Below are 18346 nucleotides of genomic sequence, written 5' to 3'. Positions count from 1 at the left end.
TGAATATTACACTTGGAAGTAACCTATGTACTTCCATGAAGCGTAGTCAATGTGATGCGGTGTTTATTACACCCCGTCTGACAAGGCGTTCAGGATTTGCTCTACAAGAGGACAGCGGCGACTAGAAAAATGGTTTCAAGTACTACTTTAAGTAGACCGCCTGTTAGATTATGTACTACCAGATTTATCATGATAGCAAACATATTCCAATGATGTTTGCAGGTGCCTTGATAAAACGAATGTTGTGATGCATAATTACGTGCATGTGAGTATTCCGTCCAGTTTATGGGAGATGCGTGGAGGTACATGTAACTCCTAGGTACGTACACCTTATCGAATCCATCCCACAGGCTCAAGTATACCCCAAGGCAGGTACACCTTAGCCTAAGTATAAGGGTGCCTGCAGGGAACCTTAAACCCTGGGGCCCTAGGCGTTCTTTCACTGTGAAGCCCATCATCTACCTAGGAGGTCGTCTTCTTACCTGGTTTTTCCGATTAGCCCATCGCCTTCAATTTTTTAATTCGTACCTAACCCTTTTATCTGATCTGATCCAGACCAGATCCTACCATCTTTCCCACTTAATCATCACGTCTTCTTCCGACTTTCCCACATATCAGTTCGCGCCTTGACGGCAGGACTGAATGTGCTAAGACGTCTCTTCACGATCATTTCCCGTCTTTTTGACAAAGACGATTAATTCAAAGTTCTGTCATTACTGATTGATGCCGCGTGGGATTTTTTAATATTCCAACCAGCACAAGATCTACAACGTTCACGTCTCTCACGCGTCTCACGTTTTTCACACTTCTTTCATTAACCGCAATTATTCCAAACTCCGTTCTCAACGGTAGGAAATCAACAGATAACCGTCAACACATTGTCGACCTTATTCCCATTCCCATTCTCATGTTCATTTTTCGCTACAGTCTGGTTTAAATAAACAAGAAGTGGAAGTGTGCAAAGATGTCGATGATCGGTAGAGATGACATGGATGACATGGGCGACATGCCCATGGAGAACATCAATGATGAAAACTGGCCCGTAACCAATCGAGCTTATGCTAAGGGTTACTGGTACTTCATTGCAGCCGCGGTCGCACTGTTCCTCGTTATCCGAACCATCAACTTTGCCCTGAATTGGTCAAGGTAAGTTTCCCATTAATGACTGCAGTGACATCCGTGGTGTTTTCATTTTATTGAGCTAACTTTTGTACTTAGATTGCGCAAAGCCAAGAGTCAATCGGTGCATATTCCTACCAAGCCAACCAACCGATTCACTCAGACATGGGCAACCTTAACTGCCCTATGTAGGGAGATCAGCTATCCGCAGTTCTACATCCCAATCCGAGGTCTGTCATGGATGACGCCGCCCCCCATGGGCCGCATCTTCATCATCTTCGTCTACTGGGCTGTCGTCGCCTATATGATGGCCAAAGATGTTGTGAGATACGATATCAATTACTATGAGCGAATTGGTTATCGTAATGCTTGGGTGACGGTTACTCAAGTGCCTCTTCTCTACCTACTAGCCTCTAGAACCAACGTCATCGCACTGGTCACTGGTACAAGCTACGAACGATTGAATTGGCTTCATCGATGGGTAGCTCGAACCATGTTCGTCTCCGCCACCTGTCATGGCTGGTTCTTTTGGACTGAGTGGGTTAGAGGTGATATGGTTGACCTAGAACTTAGCATGATGCGAATGGTTCGCTATGGACTCGGAGCTTGGGGAATCTTGCTATGGATGGTTGTCACATCCTTCAAGCCATTCCGCTCTATGGCGTACGAATTCTTTGTCATCCAACACGTCTTAGCAGCTGTTGTATTCCTCTGGACTATCTACCGCCATGTTCCTGTAGGCGGAAGATACAACGTGTGGTTCGCGATTGCTTCGATCTGCTTTGATCGCGCTTTTCGCCTGGGACTCTTATTTTGGCAGAATGTCAAATTGCGCCCGAACCGCACATGCTGCGAGGGCGCACAGTGGATTGGCCATCTAACCAAGCTTTCTCCCATTGGCGAGTCTACAACAGTGCTCACTATCAAGGATGTTCACTTCAAGTGGAGTCCGGGACAGCACCTCTATTTGTGGTTGCCGAGAATGGCATTGTTCGAAGCCCATCCATACACGATTGCCTCTGCGCATCAAGTCCCGGACACGTGTATCTGCAACAGCATCCAGTTGGTAGTACGATCCCATTCGGGCTTCTCAAAGCGTCTCAACAAATTTGCCCGAAAGCTAGAGGAATCGGGAAAGAAGCAGACTCTGACGGCATTCGTAGTAGGCCCGTATGGTAACCCACCCCGATGGGATATCTTCGAGACCTTGGTCTTTATATCCGCTTCGACTGGTGCATCCTACACCCTCCCTGTCCTGGAGAATGTGCTGAAATCCACGGCTAAGTCATGTATCAAGCGAGTGGATTTTCTCTTGGCAGCAAAGCAAGGCGAGGAGATTTCTTTCTACCATGAACGTCTACATGAAGCTATCGAGGAGGCCAAGTCGGTGGGCGTTGAATTGTCCGTGCACATTGCCGTAACTGGTGATAGACAACCCGAACCGGCGGTTACCACGTCATTCCCAGAGTCTTCGACGTCCTCGGCGAATCATGAGAAGAAGGTTATTGACGGAGAGACCCAGGCAGCAGCAAATGTCGAAGGAGTCGCTCAGCCATTGATGAACCAATCGTCAAGCCGTGTCCCCAGCACAGGCTCTGACTCGCACATCCAGCATTTGACATCGCGACCTGATGTGGCTGGCTTTATCAAGACGGCGGTTGAGGCTACTGGAGGTGAAACTGGCGTGGTCGTTTGCGGTGGACAATCCTTGGTTGCCAAGGTGAGAACGAGCGTGGCCAAGCTGAGCGACGAACGCGCTGTTCACAAGGGTACTGGTGCCCAGGGAATCTACTTGCATGTGGAAGAGTATTGCTTCTAATGGAGATGCTGGAAACGTCTATATTAGGAGTGACATTAATTGCAACATGGGGACCAAGGTTTGCGATTTGCTATAGTTTTGGGACTCATGTTTCATTCCACTGCTGGTTGGGATTCTACTTACTGTCTAAGATTGATAATGTGTATTCGGATCCTTCGCCCCGGCAAATCCCTTGGGTTGTCGGCCATTATCTGAGGCGGCGGGTGGAGAGGCTCTAGCTATAGCTAAGAAATGATATGCCCTTATTCTCTATACGATTCTTGACAGGCAAAATTCAAGCCTATGAAGTGAATGCTATGACTATAGGATTTCGACGGTACACCGACTTTCTAGTACATTAGAAGTAGCTCAAACATGCGGTTAGGTAGACGATTTCGGAGGACCGAAAACCGAACGGCGTTTATCACATCAGTCTGGAATACCCGGCTCTCCCGAGCCGAGAGGGTAGCCTCATAGTCCTAAATTTGTCGTTGTCCGTACACGTGTTACGGTATCGGCCAGTCCGGTTACCCTGAGTATCCTCGACGCGTGTCTGCAGTAAGAGGGTGTCATGGATGATGCTGTTACCGCATTTAGCTACTTGGCAGGTACTCATTACGAGTTTGAAACAGGTGTAATGTCTGCCTGACTGTTGTTCCACACAAGACTCGGTTGCTTCCTAATTTAATTTAACATGCCAAAATATTCGGGCTTTTTTTTTCGTTTTCGTTGAAGACCAGGGGCGATGAGTATCTACCTAGTCACGTCCACAGCATGGTAGCTGCTTCGGATAATTATTGATGCGTAATTTATTCTCGTGCAACCTTGAAGGTACCTACCTAATCTAACTCGTCAGCTAAGCCCCTCCCTAGGAGCCCTAGCGTAGCTGAGGCTTCCGTTAATGGAGGCTGACGGCGGACAACCCATCTGCATCTTTCTCCCTTTACGACCCTTACTTTTAAGCATATCTTTTTTTTTATCTTGCCTTTGTTGGTACCTAGTAATAAGTTCTATTTTTATTATTCAGAATTGTGCGTCTACTGTAATATTTACATTACACTTAACAACAGTACCTGTTTTGCCAAGGGCGCAATATAGCCACGGTATTTGACATGGCAGGATCCGGCTGTGACATCTGCATTAGTCCTGTCCGTACGACGCCAGTAGCCTACACAAGTGCAGAAATGAAGTGAAGATTACCCAGACTAGAGCTGCGTCGGCATTGGAAATGACAAATTGGGAAGGGAAGGATCTGGGGGGTTTCCGCCCACACTGGTCATTTCAGCTTTCATCAACGATGCGATTATAGTAAACGCTAGAAGTTGCTGATGGCGTCCGTGATTCGTCATTGAGATAGACGCTATCGACGGCGCTCCAGATCCCTCCTTTTCAGAACTTCAACGTAACTCTTCATCCGGGTATTCGATCCTGCAAGGTCATCGCTGAATGAACGGCGAGACTAATGGTCAACGAATGGATCAACCACCCATCCTTGAGGTTATAAGTCCTTTCAAGCCTACCACACGTCAAATCCTATTATGAGATCTTGAGTTATATTTCCCCGAAAATGATGAAGATGACGTAGTGGTTGAAGTATCGATGACCAAAGGGTGGCGGCCTTGGCGAATATAGGACCTAAACCTCGAAGGAATACTCGATAAGATCAATAACGATCGTATGGTCCGACCAGTCTTCCCCAGCCGCCCGATGCAAGGAGCTCAGCGTGCGATTCGACGTTGGATCTAGAAGAAAACCTACCGAGCTTTGACCAAAATCGAACTTCCGAGAGTCCACGAATTCAACCCTTTTATTACGAGCTTAATGAAACATGTTAGTAAAATCAACTGATCAAGTCGTGTCAATATCCACTCACGTATAAGATATGATGTGTCTAATTAAAGGGTCAGTCGCGATAAAATACATCCGAACCAATTGTATAACATCCTATTGCTCTGTTCGCCCCAGTATTTGTTCGGAGGATTCGCCTACGCTTCATGATTGGAACGGCCTCCGGTCTGACGTTAGACGCATCAGTCCTAACTATCAGAAAGAGACGCCAAATCCTGACCATGCCATACTCATATTCGTTGTCGGAGAACGAACATACGTTATACTGTGCTATAACTGATCTTCAAGAAATCGATGGATTGAGGATTTCAAAGTGGCCGCCGGAAATTCCGCGGGCCTTTTAGAACCCTTGTGCCGTCATGATATGTATCATGAATAGGCAGTTTTCGGTGAGTTGTTCTGATATTTCATCGTCTCCGGTTGTACAGGCCGACAAGGAACATCAACCACGATGAAATCGAGTATAGATCACTGCCGATTCATCACGAGAAGATGTCTACCTTTGAAGAACCGCATTGGCAAGTAATTTTATGCGTGATCTACCAGGAAGATCGGAACCGTGAAAAAAATAATCCTGGTCCATATCCCGATGTCCAGCTGCCGACTGGAAACTGATGTAACTATGCGCCTTGGTTGGGGTGCATATCGAAGTGCACAACATAACCTTCGGGCAGCTAGGTCCTACCACTTCAATCTTGCTTTTTAAGGTGATAACCTTGAAAATTTCTCAGTTTACCTATCTGCCCACAGCCTCTCGATGGTTCTCGGGCCCGAACGGTGCCTGGTGGGTAGCTTAACCAAGGAATAGACGGCCATCGCTCCCTGACTTCCAGACATGAGCCACCTTGGCAAGTGAAATACACCTCCATACTGGCCTTAATACTAGAAGGTGGTGAGAGTTCTAGTAATTGGCGCGGATTGAGGTCGTCCCTCATCAGTCTCAAGCCAAACCCAAGTAAGGGTCTGATGAATCTTATTCTTAGAAGCTAGAAGGTTAGCCTCACCTCAAAGTCAAGGCGATGTATGAGAGCGTTTTCAGCCAGCCGGGTCTTATTGGATGGCCAAAAGTTAATATTTACAGGCATAAACGCGATGTATAACGAGCTACATACATACCCTCACATGAATGTGGCGTCCCCTAGAGAACTGTTGCGCCAATCGGGAGCCCACTCAGACTCCGATCAATGCACAATTACGAGGTCTCAAACTATCAAGTTCATTTCGATGATACGACCGAGAATGCGTGAATTTCGAAAGGAGTAGGTCGATTCCAAGAGGAGCGGTCATGCGAAAAGCGCCTACCGCCGCGGCGAGCTGAAGTCGAATGCCTAGGCAAGGATTGGGAAAGTTTCGAGAAATCGATCCTTACCTATCTAGTCGTATCCAAATCCTCCTAGATAGAAAACGGCCATCAACTCACTTGCCTAAAATCGTCCCAGGGGCTTGGTATGGTGTGGGGGCTCCCTTACTTCCAGCCTCGCGTGCCCGGCAGATCTCAGTGGTTTAATCCTCCACACGAGCCTGGGGGATTCCCGTCCTTCGCCGGAACTAACGAATCTCATTCGCCGATTCATGCAGCCATGCGGGTTTCTGTGTAGCCAAGGCAGCAGCGGTCATGGTTCTAAGACGGTTTCGACAAGCATACCGGCTGTGGCGTTGTTGGTTTTTCTTCAGCGCGGTCCATCACTCACGTTCGGCTGTTTGGTTCTACCGTTTAAACGCCACAGCGGGCTAAATTATGCGATTGACGACATCACATCATGATTGGGCCTGTCGATTCTTATTGGCTACACGGACTGCAAACGTCGGCTTTAGCTGACCTCACACCATGTCGCATACTTGACTACTTCGCCTCACGCCACATCCATCGTAACATTAGCCCTATCGAAATCATCTTTTATGAAACAAATCTCGGTACTGGAGTCTAGACGATGTTCGATGACAAGGGATCAACCCAGGTTTTCCCACACCACCTGCAGCTCGTCGCGTTAGCCGGCCCTTATTCCGTCCTTGGTGAATGAAACGCCATTAGGCCAGTCTCTGGGGATCTACACGTGCCAACCTTAGCGAGGCCCTGTCTGGTGATGCACCCACCTTCGTAATCAAAGCAAGTTGAAGTTATAATGACGCAGGAATTATTATCCGGTCCCGCGGTATGAGGCAACGAGGCTAGAGACGCGGTAAGGTACCATTAGGACTTTGTTGATGTGACGCCCCTCCACTTGGACGTTTTTAACCTTATAGGTTTCGACTTTAGGTACTGTAACCCTCCCATGTGTCCAACATGGGATAGAAAACTTTTCGCGCCCTCGTCTTAAAAGTGCGAGTGTTGCTAGTAAGCACGGATTGGATTGGGTCGGCAGTTCCGACATGGTAGTTCGGCTGGATCTATGATACGTGAATCTTATCTCAGATGACCATGCTCGTCAGACATCCTTCACTTCGAACACCGAAGCTATATTCCATTCATGTGCCTGCGAGCTTGGCTAGTTAGAGGTGTCGGACTCTATATCGTGAGACATGCTAAATCAAGACATTCTAAGCCGCTCCTCCGGAATGGATTGCAGGACGCGCCCAACAATGGCCACCGTCTCGATCAGATCATATACATATGCAATGGGGGCCATTGGCCCCACCTGGTAGGGATGTGGTCTCCCTTAAGATATAGTATCATTAAACGTTCGAATGGCCGCCCGGATGGGCATCGAAGTCAGTTGTCTTATAAGGGCCACATGGGAGGACAACACCCTTTGGTCTAATTCTTAAACTTCAAAGTCTCTTGGCTTTATAATAATTGATCTGCCGCCCTGGGTCCAGTTCACCTCACGGCGATAGCAATGGCACTCGCTTCTTGGTTTATCTTTTCTTTCCTGTTGTCATGCGCGCTCTACTTGACGAGTTGGATACGAGAGAGACGTAGAATACCACCAGGTGCTCGACCGCTGCCTGGTCCTAGATGTTAGTATTCCAATGGCCCCTTACTCTCGCTCCTGGCCTCTCTTGCTCATAACATCTACGAAGAAAAATCTCTAACTAATCGTAGCCTTACCCCTAATCGGCCGCGTGCATGACATCCCCACAGAGTCGACATGGCTAAAGTTTCACGAATGGAGCAAAGAGTATGGGCCGATATATCAGACGGAAATGTTTGGCACGGTCCACGTCTGGATATCGTCGGAACGAATCGCCAATGACTTGCTGTCTCGACGAGCAGCCAACTACTCGGATCGGCCGCTGATACCAAATCTCCCAGACAATCGAACTAGCGGGAATTATCTCGCTCTGTCGGGACGAAATGGTAAGCGAGCATGTGGGATTAAGGGGTAATCTCTCACTAACGAGAACTACAGAGACGTGGAAGCGCCAACGAAAGCTTTGTCAACAATTAATGGCGACATCGGCCAAATCACTGTTACACGACTATCCAGCCAAGGAGCGGGACCGTTTCTTATACCTACTCTCACGAGATCCTTCACAATATCGAGAATATGTCGAGCAATTCACATCACGTACGGTATCCCGTCTCTCTTGGGGCAGTCCTCACCCCGCTCAGCTTTTACGAGTGACCACCTTCGGACTCCTCGAGACTATCTCCCCTTCAGGGGCCCTCCCTAACGTAATTTCTTGGCTCATGCACCTACCAACCTTCTTAAGCCCGTGGAAGCAAAAAGAAAATGCTCGACATAAGCTTGAAGCGGGGCTCCTAAAAGGCAACGTGCAGTATGTACATGACCGCCTGAACGAGGGGAATGCTGAGCCCAGTTTTGTGCGCACTTTTATCGATAGCTTAAGCACCCAAAAAGACGGCCATAAATGGGGAAATGAGGCGGAGGCGACCTACGTTGTAGGCCAGATGGCCATCGCCGGGGCCTTAACAATAGGAAGCCCAATCCAGAGTTTCATTCTCGCCATGTTACATTATCCCGATTGGCAGAGAAAACTCCAAGATGAAATCGAAGTGGCATGCGAGGGAAGATGTCCCGAATGGGAAGACCGTGAAAAGTTGCCGTTACTCCGAGCCGTGGTTAAGGAGACAATCCGGTGGCGCCCACCGGTCCCGACCGGTAAGTTGCCCCAAGATGATAGGATTTTCATTTCAAGATCTTCACAACTGAGACATAAGCCCTATTTCTCGGTCGATTATGCTTATAAATGCAATATGACTAACCTAGTGAGAAGGAATTCCGCATGCCATCGAGCAGGACGATGTGTACAACGGCTACTTCATTCCTGCGGGTGCTACCATCCACGCGCTAGAATGGTAGGTCTACCGAATCTCCCAAAGCTATTACGGCGTAAAATTCTAGGCTCTCGTCATGCTAATCCAACCATTTACAGGGCCATCACACGTGACGAGTCCATCTACCCGGACCCGGACGCGTTCAATCCCGGGCGGTGGATAGATCCGCAGTTTCCGACGTACAAGGAGCCGCTAACGCAGCATCCGAATCTCAACGGATTCAGCCAGTTCGGCTTCGGTCGCCGCACGTGCCAAGGAATCCCGATCGTTGACCAGGACTTATTCCTAACGATGGGCGGGATGGCATGGGCCTTCAACATCCGTCGGAAGAGGCGTCCGGACGGCACCGAGGTCCCCGTCCACTGGAACGATTACACGCCGTTGCTAATCGCCAAGCCGGCGCCATTCGAATTCGACGCCACGGTTAGAAGTGATGAGAAGGAGAGGTTGTTGAAACGCATGTGGGAGACGGGGAAGGGCGAGGATGACGAGGAGGAAGAGAGGAATCAAATGCTACTACAAAAGGAGATAGGACAACCGTTGGGGGAGGGAAAACATAATGGTCCGCCAGCGGTCGTTTCGGACGTCGTGCACGAACACGAAGATGACGTCGGGAGCGATCGCGGCAGCGAGACGAGCGGCGCGGCGGGGTCGCTCACGGGGTCCGTGGCTTCGGTCAGCACCGGCTCGGATAGCGAGGGGGAGGGCCACGGACTGAGAGCGCCGCTAACGGTGGTGAAGAGGTGCGGCGAGGAGAAAAGGAGGATGACGTTCGTATCGATCGAGGTAATGGATTAGGTCAGGACGAGTAGGTAGGGATTAGGATTAGTGGGTAGGATATGGATATGGATGCATGTACTTAGGGTTATTCCAACGGAGTACGTACGCAAGAGCACGAAGTATTGTAGACAGACTGATACGATATAACGCAAGGCATGATATGATCATCGGATATGGGCGCGGCGCCGGCATCTTCGCGGATCTTTTTTTTTTTCTTTTCTTTTAATGGATAATTTGGTGTCTATAGATCTCATGTATGGGTGAGGCTAGGTGAGATGAGGTGTGTGCGTGTGTGCGTATTTGCCTGCGTAGGAACGGGGACTTGAGGTTGTTGGTATGGGGGATAGGTTTGCCAGGCTGATTATAACTGGTTTATAGACGGGTGTATGCGGTGGGTACTTGATACCTAGTATGTAACTACATATGGTATAGCTCAGTGTGTACCTATGTTGAATACTCCTCTCGACTGATGAGCCCGGTTGATGGTTGAAATCAACCCTTCGTGACGGGGGCAACTGGTCAGCAGCCCTGATATGAACCTATCATTATCCAAGAACTAGATACACAGCTGACATGCATATTTAACAACTCAGCAGCCATTGCCGCTGTAAATGGATTGCATAGGTAATGATATCTAGGTACTACCTAGGAGCTTTGCTAAAATACCGTCTAATATTTTCACTCATGACCTTGCATAGTTGCCTAAGGTACGTAGTAGGACAATATCTATTATTAGTTGGACCTACTATCTTATTAGATGTTAGAACCAGAGACTCTTCAATAAACCACCGAGGGTGCTAAGGGGCTGATCGGTCGGAGCACATGACCAGGCCGCCTAAGGATCGGGAACAGGCGTCCGCAGATGAAGTTGGATGGCTGCCGAGAAGTCATCGAACAGAGGATCCACTATCCCGCAATTCCGGCGACAATTCCGGGGCAACCTATGCTGATAGAGGGATAGAAAGTTGGATATCAGCTAAAACCACTTGGGCATCTAATATGAATAAAACGATAAGCTACCAATTGACGTGACGCTAATGTGCCGTCTCACACGCTTACGGTCTGCCGGCTAGGACACGCGACAAGAATAGCTAAGTTGGTCTTATCAGAATCCCATGTCTTGGAGTAAAAATAACCACCACGCTTCGGTTGTTTAAGAATCTAGGGTTCGGCAAAAGCTCCCCCTAATTACCTAGATAGACATTATTTCCCCCTTTTAGGACGAAGAGTGTTGAGAGCCTTCCCTTTGTATCTTGAAACGGACCCTGCCGATCTACATTTCATTCTGATTCAATATCGTATTCAGCATTGCGCGTTACAAGTTTCATTGCTTCGACTGTGCGAATTGAACTGGACTCGTCGTGATGGGATGGCCAGGGAAGATCCATGGAAGGCCGGGTTTGCTTAGCCGAGTAGATATTAATGGGTTACACTTCTACGCCACGTCGTCGAATTCTTCCCCATGGTGTGTCACGAGCATCTAAAACTCGTCAGCATGGTTGAGATCGTTTCGTCATACTGCTATACTGGGCACTCACCTACTTGGCCCTATGTGTTCACTATAAAAAAGTTCGCATCTGTTTAATTATCAACTTGTTGTATACGAGGTTCTAGGAGAATAGAGTAGGTTTTGCCGGCAGTCGAGGGACTATTACATAGGTGGATGAGAACTGGGGCAAGATGAGGCGGAAAAGGTGGTACTACCACTCATATTGACGTAGTATACTGAAATGATATAAGAGCAAGCAGGAAAATATAGAATATGCTCTGGTCATTGGTATGTAATATGGGATGAGATTTGCGCAGTAGTAACCGGGGTCTAGAGATCGATGTTATCAGATAAGATGAGACAGCATGAAATTCGGGTGTCAAACTCCAAGAATTGATGAATTCGAGATGATCACTGATCAGTGAAGAGGGAAGAAGGAAAGGGTACTTAATACATACATGATGAAATAAGAGACGGCGATAACTTGGAAATATTGAAGAGTGAGCATTGACTCCTGGCTGTCCTGGGTGGGTCAGGTATTGGGTATTTTCTGCATGTCATTACCCGCAGGGTTGGGACCCGAGATACGGGGAGAGTCGGATATTTGAATATTGGCATACTGAAATAAGAGATGACAGGAGGAAGTGCCAGCTGGCAGCATATATCCATGTATAGAGAGCAGCGTAACCGCCAGTTGGTAATTAGGTTGGTAATTGGGTTGGTAACCCAACCTTGTCTAATTGTACCCATGTACTATGTAAGTGTACATGAATGAATCTTACCCCACATTCCAGGGACCCCTTCACACGCCCTGCACACCTTAATTTTCACTCTTCCTACCACTTACAACGCTCGCTAACATTGGACCGATCAACACGTTACAAGGGGACGGTGGGTTATATTATGACAGGTCATTTCCACCGCTCCCAAGCTGCCACCAACCAATTCAACACTGTAGACCGGATATCCTGCACGATTATTCGATGGCAGATAAAAAAGATGATTCCGCGAAAAGCCGTAACAATCCACTCAAAACCTGCGCCCTCTGCCGTCTGGGACTTTTGAGTGGCAGGCTGGCAGGGCGATAATGGTTGCGGTGTGGTCGGATTGCGAATCGAGCAAGCGTGTCCCCATACAGACCTCCCTGCGTAATTCATAATTCACAGGGCGGACAGGGCTATCAGGACTATTAGCCAGTTAGCAAACATGGGAGCTTCTGGACTTCTGCTCCCGGCCATCCGATTACTTCGATATCCGTGTTCCGTGTGTGACGATTGATCATTGATCGCATTAAGCACATAATCAAATGCTATATCAATATCAACACCTACACATGTACTACGAAGTACAGTTATACTGGACGGTAAATAAGAAAAAAGGTCCATTTGCCAGGAACAGCCCTACTCTGGGTAGTTTTCTTAGTGGGCCTTCGTGGAGACTCACCTATCAAGGGCCGATCCAGCATCACCGCCGTCAACGAAGATAGATTAAAAGCAATGAATCCTACTACATTGGATTACATGTCCATTCATTGAACGGAGCTGAGCTGCTGAAGACAAGGACATAAGGTACGCAATTGCAGGATTCGTACAGCTGAAATTCGACTGGTACTCAAGACGTACACACGCCCAGCGCACCCAGCACACCGTAGCGAGCGGGTGTTCGGTATCCCTGTCACTTATCCAGAATATTTCCTGCTTTATTACAAATGTCAATCCATCCTATGGGTCTATCTATCTATTCTACCTAGCTAGTAGCTACCCATCTATCTACCCTCGCAATCCCCTGATTTGCCTGCACGGTCCGGCACAGGAATGGGGTTGGACATGGCGTTTGGCCATCGCGAAATTCTCAACCCCTCACCTCGATCCAAAGACGTTAGCTAGCTTCTTCCAGTTCTGCTAATCTATTCGTCCGAAAAAATTAATTCACCAATCCCTCCTCGTCAAAAGAAAGAAGAAAAAAATCCTTTCGAATATCACGACCACTATTACTCCAGCACACCCCTGTCTCTTTTCGCGGCCCCTGATTAGATATTAGTTTGCCCAGGTGCCAGGTGGATGGTGTAGCTTCGTTACCTATTGTCGTACATATCCAAGGGCCACTGGGTTACTACTTACTAACCAACTCCCGAATTCTTCTTCAAAGCCGCTGTTACCGGGATTTCCATCTCGGACCTTCTTTATACGCATAACTCCCGGTTTTCGTGATCTAGGGGGTCCTAAAACTCGAGAAAGATTTTTTAATGCGTCCCGCGACTTGATGATAATATATTTGTTATTCTTATCAATTTACAATCTCACAGCCTGGCTCGTCGATACCTACCGAACTTGATCCGCCTTTACCTAGTATCTTTATTGATTCTAGTATTCCAATTTCAGTTTCTCAGTTTCCAATATTCCGAGCAAAAGAATTATAGGGCCTAGCGTCTCAAGAGGGGCTGATAGTAAAGAGAATCCGGGATAGAAGCAGCCGTCAAACGTATTTCCCGGGCCGTGGCAGTAGTAGCCACTCAGATCCAATAGTAACCGTCGCCATCGACCTTTCGATGTCTTCCCTGCGAATCTCCTACCCACCCTACTTCAATCTAGGACTTTACCTTGGAAAACAGCTCAACGGCCCAAGTCGTCGCCGCCCATCCCCTAACCCTCACCGTTTATTCCTTATCAAATAATATCCAGGTTATTTCACGATGGATTCTTACTCGCACCCAACTAGCGTTGCGCCTTCGTTGTCCAGCAGCACCCCCGAGTTATTTAATGGTCTTGGCTCAGAAGCACACAATCAGCAACCCCACTCAACGCCGGTTTCCTCTACCGCGGGGGCTGTTGATTCGCGGTCGCCTCCGATCACTGTGCAAGCCGCCTGCCTCGCCTGTGTAAGTCTGAAAATGGCATATCCGTATCGTAACTTGTTCACTGACTAGATTTCTTTCTACGTATTATAGAGGGGAAAGCATCTAAAATGCGATGGTAGAAACCCGTGCTCACGATGTCAAACATCTGATTCTGAATGTGTCTACGTGGCTTCTCGTCGAGGCTACAAAGGGCCGAGGAGGAATGCGGCTCCAAATCCAAATAAACGCCATGCAACGGACGACTCACCGTCTCCCAATGGCGGCGATAGCTGTCCAATGCTGCTGGGCGCAGCCGTTTCGACAGTTGCGCCGCCGAGCCTCGCGTCTTTCAACCCGGCCATGGTAGTCCCTGAGTCTCCAGCCACGCCTTTCGCGCCTCCCGGCATGAACGGCCTTCAACTGTACAGACAACCTTACCTTAATGGCACTAATGGCGCTTTGGTAGAGGCCAATCAACGGCCGCAGCAGACGGTCCCAGAACGCTGCATCGACTCGTTTTACTATTACTTTTACCCCGGTCATCCAACGGTTTTGCCCAAGGAACATCTGTTCAAGCTATCAAAAGAGAGAGACCTTGATCATCTGCTTGCTGCGATGAGATGGGTTGGATCTTTGTATATAGATGCCGGCCCTTCTCGCGCTACCTTCTTCGAAGAAGCTATACGCTTGATATACGCCCCGGGCGTCGCAAAGGATGGATACCTAGTTCAGGCAATGGTTATCGTTCTAATTGGACTCGATGGCAATTGCCAGCAGGAACGAGCGCGAGAGATCTTATCGGACGTCGAGCGGATCGCCATAGAGATCGGCCTCTATACAAGATCTTTCGCTACCTTGCACGGAGGCGGCATCCCTAGGGTGGAGGAGAGTTGGCGACGGACATGGTGGGATTTGTTCGTCGTGGATGGAATGGTTGCCGGGGTGCACCGGCAGTCAAATTTCCTCCTTTTCGATATCGTAGCCGACGTCGGTCTTCCGTGTGAAGAACACGAATATTTGTCAGGCGTAGGTTTCCACTTGGATAGACGCCAATGCGCGTTATGACCCGCTCAGTAACTAATGAAATTCAACAGACTATCCCACGCCCGATGTATCTGGAAGATTTTGATGATCAGATTTTCTCGGGAGAGGAACGAGAGTTTTCCTCATTCGCCTATCGTGTCGCTTCCATAAGGAACTTGGGCCGCATGATGAGATTGCCAAACGGCGGCTTTCCGAATGAGGAAAACGTAAATCGGATCGAATCGCTGCTGTCGAACTGGAGGATGCATCTGCCGGCATCCAAGAGAGACAGCTTGAACAAGCACTGCCAGCTAGACGAGATGATGTTCCAGGCACACATGATCAATCACGCGTAAGTTTGCTCTTTTAGATTCGTAGGTTCCCTAAACTGACAACGAGCCCATTTAGTTGCTCGATCATCCTGCATCAACCTCTTTCGCAGTTAGACTCATCTCCGGCGCGCGAAGTGACAGCCTGTGCTCCGCATCGGGCAGTCCAAAGTGGTGATAATTTCAACCTCCACACGAGACATATCATCACGGCAGCGTGCGAGATCAGCAAGATGGTGACGTACAACGTTCCTATCACCAGTCACACGCACTTCTTCACGTGTGTCTTGACACTATCCTCGATCGTCCATCTCAGCAAGTGGGCCCTCGAATTCCTCATCCAGGACGAGGACGACCTTCGGCAGCAGATCCGACTGAACATCGGGGCTCTTAACAAGCTAAGCAACGTGTGGAAGGCAGCCAGCAACGCTTCGGGACAGGTCAAGGGCGTCGCGCAGGAAATCTACCGCGCCAAGAGAGCACAGCAGAACAACCCCACGTTTTGGGTCGGGTTCACGCAGGAAGAGATCATCAGCAGCATGGCCGCCGACGAGGGTATCATGTCCGAGATCAACACCATGCTCACCAGCGCGCCACCTTCCTGAGGTACATGCATGATGGCACGATCAGCTGGCCTGCCCACACTGCCACGAGCATAAATCGGGTGGTCGAACGGAAGTCCGCTTCGCCGATGACGTGGTTAAACCATGGAAGAGTCGTCGTTATCTTGCTTCTCTTTACTAGCTCGGAGTTTTGAGTTGAATCTATAAGTAAAAGGATCTTGGTTGATATCTTATTAAGGGACGCGAGAGCTATAAGGTCAGGATAGTAGTACAGGTTCGCAAAGGAGGTATGGGCCTTGGCGATAAGCCTGTGGCTTGAGAGACGGGTTACCGTTTCAGTAGGCGGGCAAAACAACAAGACCAAAAAAAAAGAGGACAGCTTGATGAGATCGGACTTTTTATTATTATAATAATGACCAGCTTGGATATAGATGTACTTACGAGCAGTCTCTCTTTTTCCTTTTTTTCCCCTCCTCTCTCTTCCACAAGTCTTCTGCCTTCGCTGCGTATTACGTCGTTTCAGCAGTACCTTAGGTCCTAGGAGAATATCGTAGTTGCGGGATGGGGGCATTTGTTTATATTTAAAGCACGACACATATGACCTTTTCTGGGACCTTGCCTCGTGTAGGTTTAATTAAGTAGTATCACACGCTCCTCCCGCCTTTTTCTTGTTAATATAGGTAGATAATAATAAAGGAATTAGCCAAGTCGACGGTTTCCACTCCGTCGGATCCTCGCGTTCCTATCCCAGCTGCCCTATAAAAGCACGTACTATTGCAAGATGATACATAGGTAGGTAGGTATTAGTTGGCCACGGATCTTTTTTTTTTCTTAGCTCGCCTCCTCGCTAGCGCTTAGGCGGGAGCATGATCTGCCTTTCTGCTAATGGGGTTTCGGGTTTAGGTAGGTTAGATAGGTTGGTATGTATGTATGTATGTATGTATGTATGTAGGACATGGTATCGCCTCTGTTAGGGCGCGTGCGGAGGAGGGGGCGGAGCATCGATTTCTGGTCGCCGTTCACTATTTTTTTTCTAATCCGCATGCGATCCGTACGTGCGTTAGTTGCGGTCGACTATTTGCGGATATGCGTATGCCTAGATACGCTTCGCTGTCTAATACCAGTCGATCAGTTCGGCTATTGTGGGCCACGAGTCGCCGGTTCGTTTTCCCAACTTCTTCGTTCGTCAAGGAATCGTTCTCGACGGTGCGCCTAAGGAGACTCTGCGCGCGCATACATACATACATACATACGTACCTACACAGCGCATCAGAGTGCGGTACAGCAGGTCCCGATAGGACGGTTGGGGGCTTGTGTGGCGGGGCCCTCGTCCGAGGTTCTGAACCTTGGGCCGAACCAAGATCGCCGTCCCAGTGGACGGAATCCTGCTTCGAGGCGTGATGGTAACCTGTTAGGGCGGTTTGTTGGTGGGCCTATGGGATGGGACGTCGCCGACGTTTTTGGTTTATGCTGCTACGAGTGCTACGTACCGCCATCCCATGATATTCATGATACTATTGAAAATGCATAATACTACGTTTACGTTATTGATATGCGTGGCATGCTTGATATATTGAGCACGGCGATCACCTCGGTTTCTACCCCGCCATGGACGCCGAATTCTATATGTCTCTAATATTTCTTACTACGTTGGTTTTGAAGGATTTGATTCGGATACGCCTATATTATCATGAACGCCGAGGGATCACAAGATGATTTATTTTATTAGTCCATATTACTTACATACTATTATGTATTGTGACGGGCTTCCTAGCACGCTCATTTGGGCAGAGACAAGAACCCCACCAGTTCGCCGTTAACGAGGACGTCCCCCATTGGACTCTGAACGGCGATTTGGGGGGCGGGGTCGTGCTGAAGATCGCCGAGGAAAAGTCGGCCAACTCATTGTTCACTCTAATTGGGAAAATGCATTTATTACTTGCTGCTTATAGATCGGGCACCACAATACCAGGCTCTTGGTGCCCGGTTCGTGTTAGCATTAGTAGAGAAAGTGGAGGCCGAGGGTTGCCGAGGGGTCCCGGCGACTTAGGGCTGTTTAGGGGAGCAGGAGGTCGCCGAAGGAATTGTGCTTCCGAGGCGTCGGGAGCCGATTACGAAAGCCGTTTGCGTGTGTTGTAGATCGTCGTCTCGTCTCATCTCGTCTCCCCCTTTTTTGCCATTTTCTGGGTCAACATCGCCGTGATCTATTCCATTCCTTCTTTATTTTTTATTTTGCTAACCAATTTTGCTTGATGTTGGTTAGGTCAGGGTATCGTGAAGGAGCTGGACACCGGATTCGGGCAGATCGCCGAGCTCACCGC

The 18346-nt window shown here is 48.6% G+C and overlaps 3 protein-coding genes across 3 annotated transcripts; all 3 read left to right on the top strand.

Annotated features, from left to right (window-relative positions):
- Nucleotides 1–443: 443 nt before the first annotated feature.
- On the top strand, nt 444–3652 carry F4807DRAFT_410573 (ferric reductase like transmembrane component-domain-containing protein). The gene is made up of 2 exons (XM_047996626.1): nt 444–1146; nt 1219–3652. The coding sequence occupies exons 1-2, from the start codon at nt 965–967 to the stop codon at nt 2936–2938; spliced, it is 1902 nt and encodes a 633-aa protein (XP_047857839.1). The 5' UTR covers nt 444–964; the 3' UTR covers nt 2939–3652.
- Nucleotides 3653–7602: 3950 nt separating this feature from the next.
- Nucleotides 7603–9803, top strand: F4807DRAFT_456660 (cytochrome P450; the record flags this gene model as incomplete). Its single annotated transcript, XM_048000913.1, has 5 exons — nt 7603–7723; nt 7809–8063; nt 8116–8829; nt 8945–9026; nt 9104–9803. The coding sequence occupies 5 exons, from the start codon at nt 7603–7605 to the stop codon at nt 9801–9803; spliced, it is 1872 nt and encodes a 623-aa protein (XP_047857838.1).
- A 4163-nt stretch (nt 9804–13966) lies between these two features.
- Nucleotides 13967–16776, top strand: F4807DRAFT_470701 (uncharacterized protein; the record flags this gene model as incomplete). The annotated part of the gene is made up of 4 exons (XM_048002845.1): nt 13967–14152; nt 14222–15136; nt 15205–15485; nt 15542–16776. 4 exons carry the CDS (start codon nt 13967–13969, stop codon nt 16065–16067), a joined length of 1908 nt encoding a protein of 635 aa, XP_047857837.1. The 3' UTR covers nt 16068–16776.
- Nucleotides 16777–18346: the final 1570 nt, after the last annotated feature.

Source organism: Annulohypoxylon truncatum (assembly GCF_022578515.1).
Source record: "Annulohypoxylon truncatum strain CBS 140777 unplaced genomic scaffold F4807scaffold_4, whole genome shotgun sequence".
Taxonomy (NCBI): Eukaryota; Fungi; Ascomycota; class Sordariomycetes; order Xylariales; family Hypoxylaceae; genus Annulohypoxylon; species Annulohypoxylon truncatum.
Note: the sequence above shows the minus strand (reverse complement) of the source record. Positions and strands in the feature narration are given on the sequence as shown.